General features: G+C 36.4%; 1 protein-coding gene across 3 annotated transcripts in view; it reads left to right on the top strand.

Moving 5' to 3' along the window:
- The window catches only part of TRIM33 (tripartite motif containing 33), a 122,484-nt gene extending 111,453 nt beyond the window's left edge, over nucleotides 1–11,031 (top strand). The window contains exons 17-21 of one of the 3 annotated variants that reach the window (XM_025387474.1): nucleotides 956–1,079; nucleotides 2,407–2,481; nucleotides 4,270–4,422; nucleotides 5,856–5,906; nucleotides 5,986–11,031. In XM_025387474.1, the coding sequence (XP_025243259.1) occupies nucleotides 956–1,079; nucleotides 2,407–2,481; nucleotides 4,270–4,422; nucleotides 5,856–5,906; nucleotides 5,986–6,198 (616 nt within the window). In that variant the 3' untranslated portion in view covers nucleotides 6,199–11,031. The remainder of the gene's footprint in view (nucleotides 1–955; nucleotides 1,080–2,406; nucleotides 2,482–4,269; nucleotides 4,423–5,855; nucleotides 5,907–5,985) is intronic. The other 2 variants (XM_025387483.1, XM_025387493.1) reach the window with 2 other exon arrangements.
- The last annotated feature ends 10,168 nt before the right edge of the window (nucleotides 11,032–21,199 follow it).

Below are 21,199 nucleotides of genomic sequence, written 5' to 3'. Positions count from 1 at the left end.
AAAAATTGGCCAGGCATGGTGGCGGGTGCCTGTAATCTCAGCACTTTGGGAGGCCGAGGTAGGCAGATCACCTGAGGTCAGGAGTTGCCTGGTCAACATAGTGAAACCCCATCTCTACTAATAACATAAAAATTAGCTGGGCATGTTGGCAGGCATCTGTAATCCCAGCTACTCAGGAGGCTGAGTCATGAAAATCGCTTGAACCCGGGAGGCAGAGGTTGGAGTGAGCCAGGATCATGCCGCTGTACTCCAGCCTGGAGGACAGAGTGAAACTGTGTCTCAAAAAAAAAAATACAAAAATTAGTCGGTCATGATGGTGCATGCCTGTAATCCCAGCTACTAGGGAGGCTGAGGTACAAGAATCGCTTTAACCCGAGAGGCAGAGGTTGCAGTGAACCAAGATTGTGCCACTGCACTCCAGCCTGGGCGAGGGGGAGATTCTGTCTCTGAAAAAAAAGGAGGTATATATACATGTGCTTGTGCCTGTAGGTATGTGTGTGTGTGTTCTAGGTTTTGACCATGAAAAAACAACTGATTTACTTTTGGCATTTTAATACATGCCAAACGGTACAAGATACCTGAGAAACTCTGTAACCCGTGCTCTTCTTATTCATAAATACTGAGTCTACATAATGGTGATACTGGGACCTGGGAGAGTTGGTCTTAGGCCTTATGCTGCAAGTACTGCTCATCACTACTTAGAGACCCCCTTTTAATGCAGAGATGCCATTTTTATAATGCATTCCAGAAAGTAATCAATTGATGCATGACTAGGAAAGTTTAGAGGAGTTTTTAATCACATGACTTCACCTGATGAGATTTCACAACTATAAAACCTCCCTTTTTCCAAAAAATTATTAAGAAAATAAACCAGGGCCCTGTCTAGGGAATTAGCTTCTCTAGAGCAGGCTTTTTTTTATAATTACGTGGACTAATTGCCTATTTCCCTGTCTAGTGGGGACTGGATATGCACATTTTGTAGAGATATTGGAAAGCCAGAAGTTGAATACGATTGTGATAATTTGCAACATAGTAAGAAGGGGAAAACTGCACAGGGGTTAAGCCCCGTGGACCAAAGGGTAAGTGTCAAATAAGTTGGTTTGTCACTGGGATTCAGTAGTGGTCTGCCTATATATACATCTTTTTTTTTTTTTTTTCTTCCTGTGTAGCATACACAAAACCTGGTAACATTTAATTTTTAATCCTGTCATCTGATGGTATATTGATGATCTCTGAAGTCTTTTTTTCTCTAACCCTGAACTACAGACCCTTCTATCCGGATTCCTCAAACTTAAGATGTCCCAACTAAAATCTTAATTTCTAATCCTCTCCTTCCAAACACAAAACCAAGCAAATAACAACATAAAAAAGTGTATTCCTCCCCCAGTATTCCCCTTAATTGAATGATACCACCATTCATTTCTGTTGCTCAGGTTAGAAACCTATTAGAAATGAAATAATAACAACTATAATACCATTTTCTCACCTTTTCCCACCATTACCATTCTAGACAGACATTGTAATTTCTCATGTGGACTATTGTAATTATCTCTTAACTGCTCTCCTCGCTTCTGCTCTTGACCTTTATAGTCTGTTTTCTGTATTAAACAGCGTTCTTTCAAAAAGTAAACAAGTCTATCATTTCCTTGCTTAAAATTCTCTGATAGCTTCTCATCATATTAAAAATGGAAACTCTTTCCTTACTTTACTCAGAATTTTACCAATCTGGCCTGTAGTCTGATTTCCAAAGACAATCTTTTGCATTGTCATGCGGTCATTAGAGTTAAGTTTGGCTCTACTCTGGTGTATATAGTTGCAAAAACCCTCATCCACTCTCTGTGAAGACAAGATACGTGTTTAGGGTATACAAACTTGTATGACTTGTATTAAAAGAAGTTTAGATAGAAGACTGTGAATGTAAAATGCATCTCAGTTTACTCATGATTGGGTAAAAACACGTTTCTGGAGTTAGATTGAGAAGGCCATTTTTATTTTGAACCTGACTGGAGTCATTTGAAGAAAGGGGATAATAACTTTCAACATTTATCTTGCCTGTCTAAGGAATTACCATGAGGAGCAACAGTGATGATTTATTTACTTATTTATTACCAAGTAATTTATAAATTTTTGCACAAAGTGTTAGATGTTGCTTTTGTGACTCCCTTCCATAAATTACCTTAGTTATCTTCCATTCTTATTTAAAGTAGAACCAAAGGTAGTCTGAAAACAAAATGAGAAGCACAGGAGTTTTCTTTGGGTGTTCATGTTTACTTGAGTATCTAATAAACAGGGGGCTTGTGTTCAGTTTGTTGTAATCAGACTTTGTTGTGATATAGTTCTCATTCTCGAGAATGTTTTATTAGGAGAAAAATGTTTCATGTGCTTTCCTTTCCTTGTTTGGGCCAGAAATGTGAACGTCTTCTGCTTTACCTCTATTGCCATGAATTAAGTATTGAATTCCAGGAGCCTGTTCCTGCTTCGGTGAGTTGCCTACCTTAGTAGCTCAGTGGGGGAAGTCTCATAATACTTAAGGGTATGGGCTCTGGCGGTTGGGCGCGGTGGCTCACGCCTGTAATCCCAGCACTTTGGGAGGCTGAGGCGGGTGGATCACGAGGTCAGGAAATCGAGACCACGGTGAAACCCCGTCTCTACTAAAAATACAAAAAAATTAGCCGGGCACGGTGGCGGGCGCCTGTAGTCCCAGCTGCTTGGGTGACTGAGGCAGAAGAATGGCGTGAACCCCGGAGGTGGAGCTTGCAGTGAGTCAGATCACACCACTGCACTCCAGCCTGGGCGACAGAGGGAGACTGTCTCAAAAAAAAAAAAAACAAAAAACAAAAAAGAGAGTATAGGCTCTGGCCTTACACTAAGCTTGTATTACACCTCAGCTTTCTGGAATAAGCTCCTCAACCTCTCTAAGACTCAAGTTTTCTTTTCTGACACCATTTCTTACCTCATTGGGTTGTTCTGAGGATTATATAAGATAACCTATGTAAAGTGTTTAGCATAGTCTATAGTCATTGACTTTTGTAAGGGATAAAGGCTCTAAAATGCTACAATAAATGGAAGATTAGAGGTGTTTGGTGCCTAATAAGTGGGATAAGAATATTCTACACACATTTTATTACTAGCCATCAGTTGTTGAATAGTACATTATTACATACCAGGCCTGTTAGAGAGTATTAAATGGTAGTTGACTTGTTTACTGAGTAGCCTGAGAAATGAATTTTAAATCACAAAAGGCGTAGACGGAAGATGTTTTGTACAAGCAGTAATCATCTGTTTCTGGAAAATTTGTCTCATCTTCAAGTGCAGGGATTTTAAAGTAGAAAATGACTTTCAAATGTTTTCTTTTTATGGGCCATTAAAATAGCTTCTCGGCCAGGCATGGTGGCTCATGCCTGTAATCCCATCATTTTGGGAGGCCTGGCCGGCAGATCACTTGAGGTCAGGAGTTCAAGACCAGCCTGGCCAACATGGTGAAACCCCCTCTCTACTAAAAATACAAAAATTAGGCGGGTGTGGTAGCGCATGCCTGTAATCCCAACTGCTAGGGAGGCTGAGGCAGGATAATTGCCCGAACCTAGGGGATTGGAGGTTGCAGTGAGCCAGCATGGCGCCACCACACTCCAGCCTGGGCGACAGAGCAAGACTCCATCTCAGAAATCAATTAATCAATCAATAAAATAGCTTCTCTAACTTTACTTTTATCCCAAGGGTAGAAATTTTTGGCCAGGGTTGGGGCCAGAATTCCCTAGCATGAACACTAAATGGTTAATAAAGTTAGTAAATTTTTCTTACGTGCTAACAGTCTTGCTTCCTCTGTTACTAAGTCAAGATTTCGTGATGTAAATGATATTCTCTGTGATGTCTTCCAAAAGACATCATATTCTAATTGTAACATTAATATATTTTATAAATTTTATTTTTTTAAAAAAAAGAAAAACTCTTGAAGAGTCATAAAAATCTGGTAAGTCAAATGTTGCCTCAAGGCTACTGGTTGGTTACCCTTGCTAATTGCTTTCTTTCCAAATCTTACTATTAAAAGTAGGACTTTGGGGGCTTGGACTAACCATGAAGATTGGCACATATTCTGCATAAGATTTGGTTTTCATGAAGATGTAAAGTACATATGTCTGTATCAAAATTTGCAAGCAGCTGGCTCTATAATAACTTTTTTTCCCCTAAAATTAATATGCTATGCATTTTCAAATTAAACAGTTTGGCATTTTTGGAGAATTCTTATTTGCCATTATTTGCTTATTTTAGATACCAAACTACTATAAAATTATAAAGAAACCAATGGATTTATCCACCGTGAAAAAGAAGCTTCAGAAAAAACATTCCCAACACTACCAAATCCCAGATGACTTTGTGGCTGATGTCCGTTTGATCTTCAAGAACTGTGAAAGGTTTAATGAAGTATGTTAACTTCCAACCTATAGAGTCTTGATTTGTTAGTTTTTGTTTGTTTCCTTGTTTTATTTTTTCTGCTGAAAGACTTTTTTTTTCTGCTATAGTCCTGCTAAACATCTGATTGTATTAACAGCTCCAGTGAAGAAAATTTATTGTGTATAATTTGGAGTATATACTTAAATATAATACATTAAGAATATTACCTTTTCTAAATGAGTTGAGGATTGGCATAAGTATGGAAAGTACTGTCCGTAGTTAAGTATGTTTCGTGGGATATGATTATAAACAGCTTACATTTTGGGTACAATTAGGAAAGTATCTGTACCCTTGTCCTTGCATTTTATTATTGACAACATAAATGTAGAACCTTAAACTAATCTCTGGTGACCTATCTTGAATAGTGGCCCAGAGTATATGATACTGAGTTTTCTTATTTCAGCAGTGTGACTTTCATTAATTTTGGTTATGTTTTTTGGTTTTTGGAGTTTTTTTTGTTTTGTTTTGTTTTGGTTTTTTTTGAGGGTAAGTTTGAATTAGCCATACCTTGAGAAGAAATGTGATATATACCTGTTTCAGGAAAATTGTTTTTATTATCTTAGGGATAAAATCAATTCTGTTATTATTATGGAAGATTTTCATGATAGGAGAAGAAAGTAGAATTTAATGAGAATCCACAAAATCTTTTAAAAGATTAATACTAAGGTCTTTTTATTGCTGATGTAATTTGGGTGCCATATGATTATTACTAAAATAAATCACATTGAATCCTGTAACGTATTCCCGTAACTACCTCTGGAAGCATCCAGATGGCATTTTAAAATTGAAAACAAAACAAAATCCTCATAAGGTGAAAATTCTAAGTCACCTTTATAGCAGTATGGCACAGAGTATATTAGTAAAATCTCATTAATTTGAAGTTAAATTTAGAAACTAGTCCCAAATTTTGTCTTATTTTTCAGTGTAGTTAAATTATTTTCAAATAGATATGCTTTCATGAACTATAGTTGATAAGACCCATGTTACCTGCCTCAGTAATAGTTAAATAGTTTATGATTAACATATTGCTATACAGATATAATTTTTATTAAGTGGTTTATTGAAAGTGTGTCAGTTTTTAAAAGCAAGGTTTCTTATATAATTTGCTTCACAAATATTTTTCTCTTGAATAGATTGATGTGTTCAGACCAATTCCTATTCAGATTGACCTTGATAATTCAAAATAAGACAATTACTGAGGTTTCACAGTAGCTTTAGTAACAGGGCTTTGTAAAGAAAATGATTCCATGTTCTGTAGAATTTTAGAAAAGCACTTTATCTGGTTATAGCAATTTGTTCTCCCTAGTATGGCTGACTTTTCGTCGCCAATCCTATACAGTCTTATAACTTTAGAAAGGATTATAATTTCCCTTTTTTTTTTTTGACTCTGGTATCCTTTTTAGATGATGAAAGTTGTTCAAGTTTATGCAGACACACAAGAGATTAATTTGAAGGTAAGCTTTTCAGACCATGCAAACTTGGTGAAGGAATATGCATTACCAATAGGTGAATATTCCTATCTTTTGCTTGCAGGCTGATTCAGAAGTAGCTCAGGCAGGGAAAGCAGTTGCATTGTACTTTGAAGATAAACTCACAGAGATCTACTCAGACAGGACCTTCGCACCTTTGCCAGAGTTTGAGCAGGAAGAGGATGATGGTGAGGTAACTGAGGACTCTGATGAAGACTTTATACAGCCCCGCAGAAAACGCCTAAAGTCAGATGAGAGACCAGTACATATAAAGTAAAATGACATGGATTTGAATCAATTGTTAAAAAACAAAACAAAAAAAAAACAACCCAGAAAACTTTTAAGTGTTGCTGGAATATCCTGCCTACAGTGGGCACCTCCTTGAAGAAGCTGATAGCTTTTACACAGTATTAGATTGAAATAATGGACAGAAACACATTCTTGTCAAGAAAGGGGGAGAGAACTCTGTTTGCAACTTTAAAAGCAAAAAGCGAAAGTGAAATGATGTGAGGATTTCTGTTCTAATGAGGGTGATTCTCTGATTGTTAGAAATGGCAAATGTTGATGATTGTGTGCTATTGATTGGTGCAGGATACTTGGTGTACGAGTAAATACTTGAGGCTCGTGTCACTTGATAAATTTTCTTTTTGGACTAGGTCGCACAGTTATTAAAACAACTTTTAACCCTCTCTCATCACACACATACATATCAGGTTGTTTTCTAGTTGAAAACCCAAGTAGCTCAGATTCTACTTTAATGTCAGTGCAGATTTGCATTGAATCATGCCATTATATTTTTTTCTCATTTTTATGCTGTTGGGTCTTAGTTTTTAAATTGATATAAAGAACTCAGCAGTGGTTTTATTTTCTACTCATACTTAGGGTTTAGGAAACACGACCACTAGTTATCATTTAATCAACTTCAATGGTCTACTGAAATAAAAATGGTAACTTTTCATTAGTGGATTATTTAGAGTTATAGTAGTCATTTCCAGAAAACACTTACAATTGTACTTCCCAATCAAATCATGTGATCATACAGTTATTCCCATGAAAGGCAGAATGTTTGTTTCAAAATTAATCTAGTTTTCTGTACATTTAAATTTGATTGAGAAGGTGACAACTGGCTCTTTTCCAGTCTTCCTTCATGTCAGTTTTCTGATAGACCACTATTGGCAAACAGTATCTGTCAACTACCAAATGTGTAAAATTTTCTGTATTTCACTTTGTCTTATTTGTAAATAGTGAACTAAAACTTTTGGCAGATCAGCAACATTTGCTGAGCCTGTTTTTTAAGCTAATGTGTATTCTTACTAATGTTCCTATCAAGAATGGATTTGTAATATATTCTGTCTATTTCTAATGTTCACATTCATATTTTGAGGTTCTATCTTATTTTAATAGAGAACAGACTTCTCAAAAAATCTTCAGAAGCAGCTTATTATTGAGATATCGAAATATTGAAATAAACCCGGTGGGGTTAGATTACTCATCTGTCCACCAAGTGGGACATTTGCATGGACTGGGGGCTTAAAGGACTTAGAAGAGACCTGTAAGTAAATCCTGAAAATGAGCCAATCCCCACTTGAATGGTTACTGGAGTAAACCCACCTTTACCACCCCAATTACAGCACCCGAGGCAGATAAATCAACTTGGCTCTGGTTCATTTTTCTTTTCTTCATTTGTGATGCTCAGATTCAAAATGTGTGTTCTACAATGTTACAGGCTTCTCTTTTGTTTGTTTAAAGATTTTAGTCCTACTTTTGTATGGACACATTAGAATATACAGAGACCAAAATAGAAGAATTTGCCATTAGATATTTTTCAGAAATCAGCAGTTTTGTGGCAAATCATTTATTTGCCTTTTTAAAAATTCAGTTTAAGCAGTTCAGAGAGTAGACTACTCAAAATTATTTCACATAATTGTCTAAGAGGTCAATATTTTTTAGTGCATATTGAATCAAATAAAGTGCTCTAAAGAAATTATTATACAAATTCCTTTGGGTTGTTTTTCTTTTCTTAACAAGGGGTGGGGGTAAATAGGAATATGATTTAGGCTTCCTGGTTGTGTATTTAAAGAGTATTGATTTTATTATTGCTATTGATTTACTTTATTCCTGGCTTCCTCTTCACTTTCAATTTTTTAAAAATAAGCCTTTGAAAATATACCAAACTGTTTAAACATTTTACTCAAATTTTAAATTCCTAGGAAAAGTTTTTTTATAAGAGGGAGAAAATTATTTAAAAATACTTATGCCTATGCCTGTTTCCCTCTTTTTTCACAACATCCATGATTTCAGTTTATAAGTAGACATATATCTAAGGGCACATTTTTGGAAAGTGAGGAATAGCAGCAGTATAACTTCCTTCTGTCAGGCCTTTGAGTTTTAATATTTTGTATTGCTCTTCAAATGGATCCTTTTAAAAAATTGTAGATAATGAGTCATAAATAGATTCTGCTAACTGAGGGGAGAAACACATTTTAAGTAAATATTTTTCAGTATTTGGGGCCTTAAAAAATAACTGTGTTCCCTTAAAATTACATGTTAGAGTTTTTAGTTTTTTTTGGTTTAAGATTGGTTAAATCAGTTTAAAAGCCACTTTTTTGTCAACATTTAATAGTCTCCATTTCTGTTAAGATAATTTATACTGCTGAGGAATTACTATTAATAGCTATCAACATGCCACCATTAAGGTATTCACTTTAGATTTTTTATTAAAGCTTTTTTCTTGCACACTGATCGTTGTGTCTCTAAGCTGATTTTTTCAGCTCATTTATACCTATGGTTAAAAAGTATAAAAACTTAAATTGATATTTAGATATATGTTTTCCTATTAATTTATGTTTTAAAAAGACAAAATTGAATATCTGTCAGTCCCTGAAGGCAGTTTGTTTTTATACTGTCACATTTGTATTTGTTGTTTAAATGGAAGTATTTTAGAAGATTTGGAGAAAAGTCCACATAATAATGTTTTCTTAAAAGCTTTTACAGTTTTTGCTGTACTTCAGTTTACTTCTCCCATCAGAAAACTAAGAACAAAGTGTTGCACGGTCTGTTCTGCTGACCTAAATTTGTGTTTTCAGCACTTGGCTCAGCCGATTCACTTGAGTGAAGGAATTGCTTTATAAGGCAGAGCGTGTGAAAGTTCTAAAGTATGGTTAGATTGCAGGTCATGCTCTATATGGAAACATCAAACCCCATTACTACAGAGAAATGATAAGGCATTGGATCCACTATTGAAATTATTATTTTTGGATCAACAAGTTGGTACTTTCTGACTTCTGTATCTTAACATAAGGGAATTTTAGGTAATGCTAAGTCAGTTGTCTCATTTTTTGTGATAAGTTTTGGAATTTTTAGTTAATTGAAAGAAATAATGCTTTTAAGTAGAAGTAAAAGGTTTATAAGTGTGCAAATTGTAGATTTATCAATTACCTCAGCAGGTATCCTGCCATGTAATTATTAGTGATTAGTGTTAATAAGCTAATAGATTCAGGTCTTCCAACTATGCCCTTGGATTGTGGCCTACCATATGTTATTAAATGGTCTCTTACTATCCAAAATGGGAGTAGATGCTGTGGCCCCCTCTCCCTTGGCTTTTACATCCCACACCCACCGCCATTCATGTACAACATGTGAAATACAAAAATCTCATTTCTTGTTAAAGCACTGCTCATTTGCATACTCAGCATCGGATCAGTGAGTAGTTTTATAAAAAATCCACGCACCCAACTCCATTAGTTAAAACAGATTCTTAATTCATACCGTGAATTCTTAATTTCTGTACCATCTATGTTAATGATCTGCTGAAGGTGATTCAAGATTTTCAAGGTGTAATACAGTTTGATCATGTACCAGACCTGGATATTTAATTTTTTTTTCTCACAGTTTATCTCCTCCTTGATAAAGCAATAACACTGCTTTAAGTCTGTTGCCTAATAGCATGTCAGAATCCTCTCCTGGATGGTGATTTTATAGGAAAGTTTGTATGCATATCACCCAGTCTATCTTTTAAAAATTAAGAAATTTAAATGTATGCTGGAAGTAATGACAATATATTGTGGCATTTTATTTTAAAAATTGGGGAAAGTTGCATATTTTTTTAAAAGTAAGTGTTTGAGTAAAAAAATTGAAGGTACTTTTTTAAGGAAAAAAATTTATATGCCACAGTTTACATAGACATTTCAGATTCAACACGTACTCTTGAATATAATGGTTTCTTTTACTTGGTCAAAATGCATGTATAGCATTTCTTTCATCTTAGTTCCTTGTGTTTGCCTATGTGGTCGTTTATATATTTTTTATTGTATCGGAGAAACAAAACTATCTTCAAAAATAAGTTAATTTGGATATATTTGTCATATCAAACTACAAAATGTACAAAGTTAAGTTTAGCCCTTTTCTAGAAAGTGATCTTTAAAATTGAAAATGCTCTTCTTTTAAATTAACCAAATTTATAAGTGTGGGAAGGCACCAAAATGATTTTGTAAGTGCCACTGCAATATTCCCTTTCAAGTGTGGCCTAAATTTCAATCCTAAGGATGGAATGCATGTTCTGCTCCTGGTTCTGAAAAATGTAGGCATCTACTACGTTTTAAAACACAGTGAAACATATACATAAGCCTATAAAAAAGATTTGTGCAATTTGAAAGCCTGTTAATTTTTTATGTAAACATACCTACACACGAAAGGGTTAAATTCACAGCCTTACTAGTTCCTTGCTTCCAGTATTTAAATTGGTCTCCTCCCCTCATTATTATTACTACTACTACTACTATTATTTTTGCACATAGTTAACTGCCCTTCAATATGATTCTTAAAAAGTGCTGTTTCTGTGGTATTGTATTCTCTAAATAATCATATTTAATTTTTTAAAACAAGGTTGCAGTTTCTAATTGTTTTGTTCCTGTATTTTTGCTGGTGTGTAATAAAAGCAAGTTTTTTCTTTTCATGGTTATTTAATACATTAGCTGCCTGTAAATAATTCTTGTTATAATGCTCTGGAATGTGTTGTAGAAGTTGTATTAGATTAGTTTTAAACCCTTGTTTGAAAGCCACATTGTTTTGGTTATTTCTATTAAATTAGAAAATTGAAAAAGTTTTCAAATGAATTTCTTTTTTTTTCTTCTGTGAGTTGAAACTTAATCATAATTTTAAATCATTTAAAAAATTTACACTGTGTGCCAGGCACCAAAATACAGTAGTGAACAAGATATAGTCATTGCCTTCACAGACTTTAGACTCTATGTTAGAGTAATCAATGTTATGATAGGGATTAACAATATAATTGTAATGCATAGGAAAGGATCTAACCCAAACTTTGCTGCCAGGAAAGCAATTTCTTTCACTCATAAAAGGACAGTGGACAAATCTTAAGAGAGAGTGAAAAGAGAATACATTATGTAGAAGACTGAGTGAGAGAGAACATGTATGTATACCAGGAACTGAAAAGTTAATTAACTTAAAGTTAATCTGAAACAGTGTAAGTTGGAGTGGTAAAAACTAAATTCAAGAATTGAGCAGAGCCCTCTTCGAGCAGAGAGTCTTGTAAGTTATATTAAAGGGTTTGGGAATTATGCTGAGGCCAACAAGGAGTCCTTGAAGAATTTTAAGCAAAGTGGGGACTGGAGTGTTGAAATAATCAAATTTGCCTTTTTGAAAGATCACTGTAGCAGTGAAGAATGAGTTCTGCAGAATATTAGAGGTAGAGACCCAATTGTGTGCTCTAAGTAATCCAGGTGAGCCCTAAATTAGCTATCTGGCAGTAGAATGGGAGAATAGCAGTCAAACTTGAGAGACTTAGTAAAATGGACCAGTAATTGAAGCCATGGAGTTGCTAGCACCTATTAAAATTGGGAAGAGGAGGAGAAGGGAATAGGTTATGAGTGAACCAGGGGAGTGAGTTCAGTTTGGGATGTATTGAGTGTGAGGTACTAATGGAAAATTAAGGTGCGGGTCTCTGTGGTTCTGGTGCTTGTGAGAGACCCTTGGGCTAGAGGTACAGCCTGTGAGATCCATCAGTTAGGTATCATAATTGTTTTTGTTCATCACTGAATATGTCTAGCGCATGGTGGCCATTTATAAACATCTAAGTTTAGCTACTATTGTACACTTACAGTATAAGAATATGATATTGTCTAGGAAATTTATAGAATGGGAAGAGCAGGATAGTTACAACAGCAGAGGAAACAATATTTAAGAACTAGGAAAACAAAACACAAAGGATTCCTATGGATTAGTCATATAGGTAGGAGGAAAGCCAGGAGAGTGATAATAGAAGATGAGAAAGAGGTTTCAAGATGGGGTGTGGGGGTGTTGCTGATGTCAAGTGTTGAAGTAAACATAAAGTGGCCGTTGAATTTTGCAATATAGAAGTTATAGATGACCTTGATAAAAGCTGTTCCAGTTTGAGCAGCAACAAGTGTACAGTGGGTTAGGTGAATGAGACATGGAATGAGTATAGACTATTTTTTCAAGAAATGGTTTTTTAAAAGATTATACAGAGTTTAAGGCCTTGAATAACCAAGTAAAACATCAGAATGGAAATTCATAATTGTTACCCTTCTAGATGCATTTTATATAGTGGAAAAAATATAAGTTCTGCCATTGTCCAGATTTGGGGTTGAACCCTTGTGTTACCAATATGACTTCTCTGAGTTTTACTTTGGCTTACTTGTGAAATGAGGATAGTCATATCCAGCTCATGAAATTAATATAGAGATGAATTGAGATCATTTATAGCACAAGGTTGACATACAAGTTCTCAACAGGTATTGTTTCTTTTTTCATATCTTCTGTTGCCATGAAAGGATAGGTTCAAAATGTAATTTCTACCTTTTTACTGACTTTATAAGAAAAGGCTTTCATACTGAACTCAAGTCTTTCAAGTCTATCCTCAACCCTTAAGTATTAATGTAATCCTATATTAATTGATTCTTAGACTGCAAAACTCAACAACCACCCATATTAGGCTCCGAACTTTCAGGGAACAATAAATGTAAACATGAATTAGTAGGATAGAACATCTTATGGAAGATTTCGTCTCAAGCATCCCCTTTTCTTGTTACCTTACCTCAGCTGGTGGTAAATGTATCAGCAGTCTTTCATTTGTGAACATGTTACCAGTGATCTGGAAAGGCAAAGCTACATAGGGGCATGGGTTTCTGACAGTATGACAAACTGCATGCCCTGAAGAACCCGCCTGATGGTACAAAATACCTGAAATGCTGGATGAGGTTTCTTTAAAAAATGAAAATCTTTAAACTCATCGTAGAGCTAACAAGGAAGATATTCTAAAGCCCCACTTCACTACCTGTGTAGCATTTTTGCCAAGAACATTTGACCTGAATCTAATCACATGGAATAATTAAACAAAATCGGAATGTAGGACATTTACAAGACTGCTGGTTTGGATTCTTTAAAAAAAAAAGTACAAAACAAGTCAGGAGGCTGTTCTATATAAAATAATGCAGTATAATCAGTATGCAGTGAAATACAGTATAATGAAATGTACTACATGAACTTTGCATTTTCAATTAAACCCAGCCATTAAACATATTTTAGGAACATCTCAGAAAATTTGTTTATGAATTCTTATATGGAATAGTTTTCTTAGGTGTGACAGTGGTTTTGTGCCTGAATAGAAGAATGTCCGTTTTCTTCAGAGATGCATGCTGGAATAATGAGAGATGAAGTGTCATTCCTTTTGCTGTTTTCCAGTAGGTAAAACTTTTGTGGGTGTATAAAGCATATGTGAGATAGTGCAAATGCAGCAGAATAACAGCTAGTGAATTGTGTAAGGTAGATAACTGTATTTTGCTGTTATTTCAACATCTTGGTAGACTTGAGAAATTTAAAAATAAAAGGCTTAGTGTGGAATTGAACAAAAAGGCATGAATCCAGAGAAATAACAATATTAAAGAGGACATTTTCCCTGACAATTATCCCAGTCTTTTTGTTCTTGATGACTTTGGAATGGGCTAAGCTCTAGAAGAGAAACAAAGCCTAGTGGCCAGCATTAATATGAACTCAGAGTGAGACACTTCCAAAACTGGAACCTCAAAAGATGATACACTCAGTGAAAGAATGCACTAGAATATGCTACCTCAGAGTGGAAAGTAAGAAAACTGGATTGAGAGAAGAAAGAATTCGCCTGATAATTTGTATCCACAAGCTGACAAATCAGTTTAGTACGACAAAACTCGTACTACTCAGGTGGTTAGAAAAATTAAGCTAAGAACTTTAGGAGGCCAACACGAGAGGTACTTGAGCCTAGGAGTTGGGTACGAGCCTGGGCAACATAGTGAGACCATGTCTGTACAAAAAAAATTTTTTAATTAAGCCAGGCATGCCATTTTTAACAAAAATACTAGGTGCACACCTGTAGCCCCAGCTACTTAGGATGCTGAGGTGGGAGGATTGCTTGAGCCTGGCAAGTCAATGCTGCAGTGAGCAATGGGCAACAGCAAGACCCTGTCTCAAAAAAGAAAAAAAAAAGCTAAGAAGTTAAATTGGTCAGGTTTGAAGTTATTCTGGGCACTTAACAAAAACAAATGTTGGTACACTCTTGCAGCATTTTAAACAATCTCAAATAACTTCAATAGGTAGTGTTCTAATAATTTTGGATTCATACTCAGATTCACAAAGCTTTAAAAAGTCATTGTGAATAAATTAAGAGAAATAACAGAATCTGACCTACAAAGACTGCAGATTTTGGAATTACTGGATTAGAGTATTCGAAGACACACAAAAAAATTTTTTAACATCTCTAAAATTCGGATGACAGTACAGCATTAAATTGGCACAAAATGATGTGTTTTTCAGTACTTGATGGCTTAGATTTATTGGAATACAGTATGTGTAAGGAATGAAAGAATATCCAAAAATTGAGAAGGAACAAGACAAAAAATGATGGGGGTGGAGGATAAGCAAGAGCATATGACAAGAAAAATAAGATTGGGAACAGTGAAACATCTAGACATGAAAAGCAAAACATAAAATGAACCAGAAGACCAAGATTAAGAAATTATGTAGAATGTATGAAAACTCAACACCAGGGACATTTTGAAAGGTCAATGAACATCTAATAGACTACCAGAAAGAGATGAGATAGAATGGTTTGGGATGATATTTGAGGATATTTTAGCTGAGAAATTTTCCAATTTGATTAAAGTCATCTTTGCATTTGAGGAATCAAGGAAATCTCAATCTCTAGACCCATTGAGCTAATTTGTAGATGATAGACAATGTGGGAAACCATAGTGAAACTCTTGATAAACCACTAAAAATAGTCTCTAAAAGAGCAAGAGAAAGCAAGCATTATCTACAAAGTAACAGCAGTTAGTGTGACAGCTGCTTGATAACAATGAAAAACAGATGAGAGTGGTATATTTTATGTGCTGAGAGGTGTCAATCTAGAATTCTGTACCAAACAAAACTCAGGAAAATGGGCCAGTGACGTTTTGGATAAAAAGAGCTTACTACCAACATGTCCTCATTAAGTGAACTTAGGAAAGTTTGTTTCAGGAATCAGAATAAGATCAGAAAGAAAACGTAAGACATAAGAAGAGATGGTGAGCAAAGAAAGTGGTAAATGAGGCCAGGCACAGTGGTTCACACCTGTAATCCCAGCACTTTGGGAGGCCGAGGCAGGTGGATCAACTGAGGTCAGGAGTTCGAGACCAGCCTGGCCAAGATGGCAAACCCTCATCTCTACTAAAAGCACAAAAATTAGCCAGGTGTAGTGGTGCTTGCTTGTAATCCTGGCTACTTGGGAGGCTAAAGCAGGAGAATCATTTGAACCCAGGAGGCAGAAGTTGCAGTGAGCCGAGATTGCGCCACTGCACTCCAGAGCCTAGGCAACAAGAGCAAAACTCCGTTTCAAAAAAAAAAAAAATTATGTGTGTGTGTATATATATATATATATATATATATATATATATATATATATATATATGGTAACTGAGTGTAAATTAAGTAATAATGAGGCTGGCTGTGGCATCTCATGCCTGTAATCCCATCACTTTGGTAGTGTCAAGGTGGGAGGATCGCTTGAGGCCAGAAGTTCAAGACCAGTCCGGGCAACATAGTGAGATCCCATCTCTAAAAAACAAAAATGTAAAAATAATGATGATACTGATTTTTATGAGTTGAAAAGAAAACTGGGCGGGCATGGTGGCTTATGCCTGTAATCCCAGCACTTTAGGAGGCTGAGGCGGGTGGATCACTTGAGTCAGGAGTTCAAGATCAGCCTGGTCAACATGGTGAATCCCCGTGTCTACTTAAAATACAAAAATTAACTGGGTGTGGTGGTGGTGCCTGTAGTCCCAGCTACCCGGGAGGTTGAGGCAGGAGAATTGCTTGAACTCGGGAGGCAGAGGTTGCAGTGAGCTGAGATCGTGCCACTGCACTCCAGCCTGGGCGACAGAGCCAGACTCCATGTCAAAAAAAAAGAAACTGAGTGACTGGCGTGATAGTGTGAAGAGCTGTGCTTACCCCCTCCTCAGGGAAACTGGTGATAATTATTTTCACCAGTTTATGTGAAAAAAAAATATGTAAAATAAATAACCATGTAACATCTATATATGTAAAGCCTTCGTAAATGATCCTGTGAGCAAACAGCAGATGAGAAAAACAGCTATTCAAGGAAATGTGAAAATTCTGTAGGAAATGGGAGTTTGTGATATTTAAACCTAGATTGCTTCCTTGTTTCCTCCTCTATGCTTATTAATGTGGAGATTCCAGACTGCTGCAGCCAAGAACACAGGGCTTCCTTTTCCTCACCTCCCTGTTGGAGAACCTTCTTCTTGGGAAAAGCAGGATATCAACAATTCTTGGTCTGCCTCCAGCTGCTTTTGCTGAAGTTAAAACCCAGGGGAGTGCAGTTGAGCAGTATGGGTTCACATCTTCCACTCAGCTCCCACTTTGCCACCGGAGGCTTTACGTTGGGTGTGGCACGTTTAGAATACTGGGACACAGATGATCTTTGTCCTGGCTCATGAGGTGATAGTTCTGTGCCAAAAGGGTTAAGCTGAGAAGGCCTCAGGCTGTTGCCCCACCCCCTCCACTAAGCACTCAGTTTCTAGGATGGAGATAGAGGTGGTGGTATGTCACACAGAAGCTTGCCATTGTTACAGTTCCAATGCCCTGGTTTAGAGATTTTGCCTGGGAACTGAACCAGATGAAATAACCCCTAATCTCTTCCAAAACAAAGGGACTTCATTTGTAACATAGCACAGATAATTTCAAATCTCAGCGCATACCACTGGAGGTTGTGGTAAAAAGCAACTGAAGAGATTCAACATCCGTATAAACTGTAGACCAGCTAGTTTGCAGGAGAACCCGGGAATAAGACAGTTCACAGGAGCTCTCCTGGGATTAGAACAAATGTGAAACAGACCTTGGAAACCTTTTCTTCAAAGGAGTCACAATATGATAGGATTAGCTTGTAGAGCAATTCATGACTCAGAACATTGTTGAAAACAGTAGAGCTGGCAATTATTGGAGATCAACAGCTAGACATGATCATGACAAGAGTAAGCTGGGCCTAGAAAAAAACACTGTCATCCCAAGGAGACTGGGTATACCCAGTCATGACAACCTGGGGAGCAACAACAGAGGCTTAATACTGGTGGATGGCAGGGACTACACTAAAATAAGCCAGTCACTAAGCAGTGACAAACCCCAGGGATATGAGAAGGGAATGACCGGTATCCAGAGTTGCTACAACATATTATTTAAAATATCCAGTCTGTAACAAATACAAAAGCATGCAAAGACAGAAAAGTACAATTCAAACACTAGAAATAAAGCAAGCAACACAAAACTATGAGGCCGGGTGTGGTGGCTCATGCCTGTAATCCCAGCACTTCGGGAGGCCAAGGCAGGTGGATCCCTTGAGGATAGGAGTTCGAGACCAGCCTGGCCAACATGGGGAAACCCCATCTCTACTGAAAATACAAAAATTAGCTGGGCGTGGTAGTGCATACCTGTAGTCCCAGCTACTTGGGAGGCTGAGGCAGAGAATCACTTGAATCCACGAGGCAGAGGTTGCAGCGAGCCAAGATCACACAACTACACTCCAACCTGGGCAATAGAGCGAGACTCTCAAAAAAAAAAAAAAAAAGTGACAAGATGTCAAGTTATGAGAAAAAAACCTGAAGGTTGCCATTAAAAACATTCCCAGAATTAAAGGAAACAACAATTGGAGAAGTAAAGGAAGATGCGATGACAATGTTATATCAAATATCAAAGAGATACTGAACTAAATAGAAATTCTGGAGTTGAACAGTAACTGCAATAAAAGGTTCATTACAGAGCCTCAGTAGTAGAATTGGCAGAAGAAATAGTAAATGAACTTGAAGAAAGATTGATAGAGATTAGAGGAAAAAGAATTTTTTAAAAGTGAACATGGCCTCAGAGAAATATGTGTGACCTTTAAGGACACCAACATACACATAATAGGAGTTTCAGTAGAAGAGAAGAGAGAAGGGAGCTGAAAATACATTCAAAGAAAAAAAAGCCCAAAATTTTCCCAAATTTTTTGTAAAACGATAACTTACATATTCAGGAACCTATGTGAATTCCAAGTAGCATAAACACAAAGAGTTTCAAAAACAGACATGTCCTAGTAAAAACAAAAAAGCTAAAAGGAGAAAAGCTTGAAAGTAGCAAGAGAAAAGCAACTTGCTACTCTCAAGGGAATATGATCAACAGCTGACCATTTTAGGAGAAACAACGAAGACAGAAAGTAGCAGATCACTTTCAAAATGCTCAAAAGAAAAAAAAAGTCAACCAATAACTATATATCCAGCAAAGCTACTTTCAAAAATGAAGGTGAAACACAGACTTTCTCAGATAAAAAATGAGAGAATTTGTTGCTGGAAGACTTGCCTTTCAAGAAATACTAAAAGAGGATTCCAGGTTGAAAGCAAGTGACTCAGATAGTAATTTGAATACATACCAGTAAAGGTAATTGTGTAATTATATAGGACAGTACAAATGAATATCTCCTCTTGATTTTAAGAAGAAACTGAAATTATGTAAACATTATATATAATATTGGCCCTATAAATATAATGTAATGTGTATGAAATTTTCTGATAATGGTACAAAGAAATGGGCAGGAAGGAGCAAAGGTGTACGGGACTAGGGAAACTGCAGTTGGTAAAGTAATAATTATAACAGTGGGTTGTTGAATTTGTAATATTAATACATATAACAATAATATCACAAAAGGGAGAAAATGAAAATAGAGATATATAAGAGCAATGTTTGCATGTAATTAGCCTAGTTCTGATAAGATGCATATGGTAAAGCCTAGATTGACTTAAAAATTCAGGACTGTGCAGTGGCTGAGATTATAGGCCTGTAACATCAGCACTTTGGGAGGCTGAGATGAGAGGATCACTTGAGGCCAGGAGTTCACAACCAGCCTGGGCAACATAGTGAAAACTTGTCTCTACAAAAGTTTAAAAATTATCTAAATGTGGTGGTGAGTGCCTGCAGTCCCAGCTACTCAAGAGGCTGAGGCAGGAGGATCACCTGAGCCCATGAGTTAGAGGTTACAGTGAGCTATAATTATGCCACTGCACTCTAGCCTGGGCAAGAGAGTAAGACCTTCTCTCAAAAAAAAAAAAAAAAAAACCAACAAAGTTTCTCTTTTAATGAGAAACTATTAAAGAAATGAAAATACGACCAGTTGGGGTGGCTTATGTCTGTAATCCCCGCACTTTGGGAGGCCAAGGTGGGCGGATCACTAGGTCAGGAGTTGGAGACCAGCCTGGCCAATATGGTGACACCCCATCTCTACTAAAATTACAAAAATTAGCCAGGCATGATGGCGCATGCCTGTAGTCCCAGCTACTTGGGAGGCTGAGGCAGAAGAATCACTTGAACTCGGGGGCAGAGGTTATAGTCAGCCAAGATCGCGCCATTGCACTCCAGCCTGGGCGGCAGAGTGAGACTCTGTCTCAAAAAAAAAAAAAAAAAAAAAGAAATGAAAATACTACATTAGAAAATAGTCACACAAAAAACACTTGGTAAGATGGTAAGACATGGAAAAGAAAAAAGGACATAAACCCAACAAATCAGTAATGTTAAATATGAATAGGTTAAACAATCCAATCAAAAGACAGAGACTGAATTTTCTGAAAACCTTTTTGTTCTTAATTTTTTATTTCCATAGGTTATCAGGGAACAGGTGGTATTTGGTTACATGAGTAAGTCCTTCAGTGGTGATTTGTGAGATTTTGGTGCACCCATCACCAAGCAGTATACACTGAACCCAATTTGTAGTCTTTTATCCCTCACTGCCCTCCCACCCTTTCCCCCAAGTTCCGAAAGTTCATTGTATCATTCTTATGCCTTTGCATCCTCATAGCTTAGCTCTCACTTATAAGTGAGAATATACGATGTTTGGTTTTCCATTTCTGAATTACTTCACTTAGAATAATAGTCTCCAGTTTCATTCAGGTTGCTGCAAATGCCATTAATTCATACCTTTTTATGGCTGAGTAGTATTCCATTATATATATGCATATATATATGTATATATCACAATTTCTTTATCCACGTGATTAATGGGCACTTGGGCTGGTTCTGTATTTTTGCTGTTGAGGATTGTGCTGCTATAAACATGCATTTGCAACTATCTTTACATATAATAACTTCTTTTCCTCTGGGTAGATACCCAGTAGTGGGATTGCTGGATCAAATGGTAGTTCTACTTTTAGTTCTTTAAGGAATCTCCACACTGTTTTCCATAATGGTTGTATTAGTTTACATTCCCACCAGCAGTGTAGAAATTCCCTTTTCACTGCATCCATGCCAACATCTATTATTTTTTGATTTTTTGATTATAGCCATTCTTGCAGGAGTAAGGTGGTATCGCATTGTGGTTTTGATTTGCATTTCCCTGATCATTAGTGATGTTGAAAACCTGATCCAACTGTATACTATGTACAGGAGACACAGTTTAGATTCAAAATAGAAACAGATTGACGAAAGTAAAAGGATAGAATAAAATATGCAAATAGCACCTGTAGAAAAGTAGAGTGGCTATACTTTAAGAGAAAATGGACTTTAGAACAAAAAATTATGTGAAGGGACATTTTATGATAAGGTTAATCCCTCAGAGAGATATAATAATTATAAACATATGCACCTAATAATGGTGCACCAAAATACATGACACAAACACTGACAGAAGCAAAGAGAGAAATTGACACTTCAACAACAATGGTTGGAGACTTCAGTACTCCACTTTCAATAATGGA

This window comes from Theropithecus gelada, chromosome 1, assembly GCF_003255815.1.
Source record: "Theropithecus gelada isolate Dixy chromosome 1, Tgel_1.0, whole genome shotgun sequence".
Lineage (NCBI taxonomy): Eukaryota > Metazoa > Chordata > Mammalia > Primates > Cercopithecidae > Theropithecus > Theropithecus gelada.
Note: the sequence above shows the minus strand (reverse complement) of the source record. Positions and strands in the feature narration are given on the sequence as shown.